Consider the following 1832-nt stretch of genomic DNA (forward strand, 5'->3'; position numbering starts at 1 on the left):
GATAGAAAACGTCAAACTTTAAAAATGAAATAAAGTAATCACGAGGAATGGGCGACGCCATTGTAAATTTCACGGACATGCGATTCATGTGATTCACGAGTATGCCTTAGTTACTGATATAAACGATTTATGTGAACAACAATCGGAGTTTGAACCAGAAAGCAATTTTTATGCAGTAAACTAAATATTTTATTCATAATTCAAAAAGAAAAACACTACAGACATGGAAAAGGACAGTAAAGACGTGAAAGCCGGTGATAAAAGAACCAGAGACAATGTGAGCAGCGTGAGTGACAATAGCATGTGTGAGCAAGTAAGTGTAAGGCAAAAGAAAAAGAAACAGAAGAACGTTAATAAAGTTAAAAGCGATGACGACGATACAGACATAGAAATTGCTACAGAACTAAAAAGCATTAATGAAAAACTGAAAAACGTCATTACCAAGGACAGCAAAGAACTTAAGGATCTAGTTAAAGAGATAGTCATTCAGCTGAAGGAAGAACTGTTTAGTACATTTATACAAAGATTAGATAAAATGGAGGGAGAACTGTTTGATAATGACATTGAAAACAACAAGAAGACCAAACAAATAGACGACTTACGTGGGGAGCTACAAGAACAAAAAGAAGAAAATGAACGCCTAAAAAAAGCCTTGAAAAACAACGAGTATGCAAACCAACTCCACATAAATGAACTTGAGCAATATAGCAGAAGGAACAACATACGGATAGAGGGGATAGAAGACAGCGAAAGAGAGAATTATATAGAAACGACAGAAAAGGTGATAAACACTCTGAACGCCCACATTCCAGATTTGAATTTATCAAAGATTGACATCGACATAAGTCATCGGATTGGTCCTTTTCAGCGACAGAAAAAAGGCCTATAATAGTAAAGATGGTTTCCCGAATGAGAAGGCACCAAATTATGCAGGCGGCGAAACTACTACGCAAGAAAGCACAACCAGTCTACGTAAATGACCATCTGACCAAGCTCAACGCGGAAGTCTTCGCAAGTGTAAGAAGGAAGCAGTCAGACATTGTCAAATCAACATGGACACGTGAGGGAGCCATCTTTTACAGGGATGTCAATGAACAGACACACAAAGTCAACACAGAACAATATTGTTTCTGGTTGGACCTTCCCTGGCCAAACTGAGAACGCAAAGTGTTAACAGAACCTTTTCTTTTTTATACACTATCAGAAACACAGTGTGTTTGTTTTCGGGGGATCTTGCAACCACAGGTAAATTAAACAAACCACGGAAACCACGAGGAAACTTCCCGAAGCAGAGACGTTAGTTTTGACAGTGCGGTGATAAATACTATAGAATTAAGAAGCAATTAAATATTTATAACATAGTTTGGGCTACTTAAATTATTTAAACTTATTTGTTAAGCAGGTGTTTATATTTTATATAAATAATTAATATATCGTTTAATCATTTGTATCTAGCTTAACATACCAAACACATAAATGACCACATAAAGGACATACATTCGTGATAATGATCATTTAATCGTTTTGTTTTTTTATAACTTGAGCAACAAACCATTTAAACGAGCCATCGGTCTCGTTTTGTATGTGTTTTATTTTAATTGTGATTGTTATAACACAATATTGTTTGTTTGTTTTGTTTGTTTTTTTTTAAGATTATTTTTATGTGGATCTACAGTTTTTCGAGTCCAATTTAAATTTGAAATGTTTTATGAAGTGAAACATTATAAGATAAATAAGATATTTTTGGAGATGAAAAACATAATTGTGTGTATGCATGTTATGATAAGAGGAGTCAAACACGCACACTCACACATGCACACGCGCACAAGACG

General features: G+C 35.0%; 1 protein-coding gene across 1 annotated transcript; it reads left to right on the plus strand.

Annotated features, from left to right (window-relative positions):
- The first annotated feature begins 223 nt into the window (after positions 1-223).
- LOC127869651 (myosin-6-like) lies at positions 224-889 on the plus strand. Its single transcript, XM_052412309.1, has one exon. It carries the CDS (start codon positions 224-226, stop codon positions 887-889), a length of 666 nt encoding a protein of 221 aa, XP_052268269.1.
- The last annotated feature ends 943 nt before the right edge of the window (positions 890-1832 follow it).

This window comes from Dreissena polymorpha, chromosome 2, assembly GCF_020536995.1.
Source record: "Dreissena polymorpha isolate Duluth1 chromosome 2, UMN_Dpol_1.0, whole genome shotgun sequence".
Lineage (NCBI taxonomy): Eukaryota > Metazoa > Mollusca > Bivalvia > Myida > Dreissenidae > Dreissena > Dreissena polymorpha.

What these genes read in the sequence shown, in the direction of transcription:
- LOC127869651 (XM_052412309.1), top strand. Translation starts at nt 224, where the DNA reads ATGGAAAAGGACAGTAAAGACGTGAAAGCCGGTGATAAAAGAACCAGA.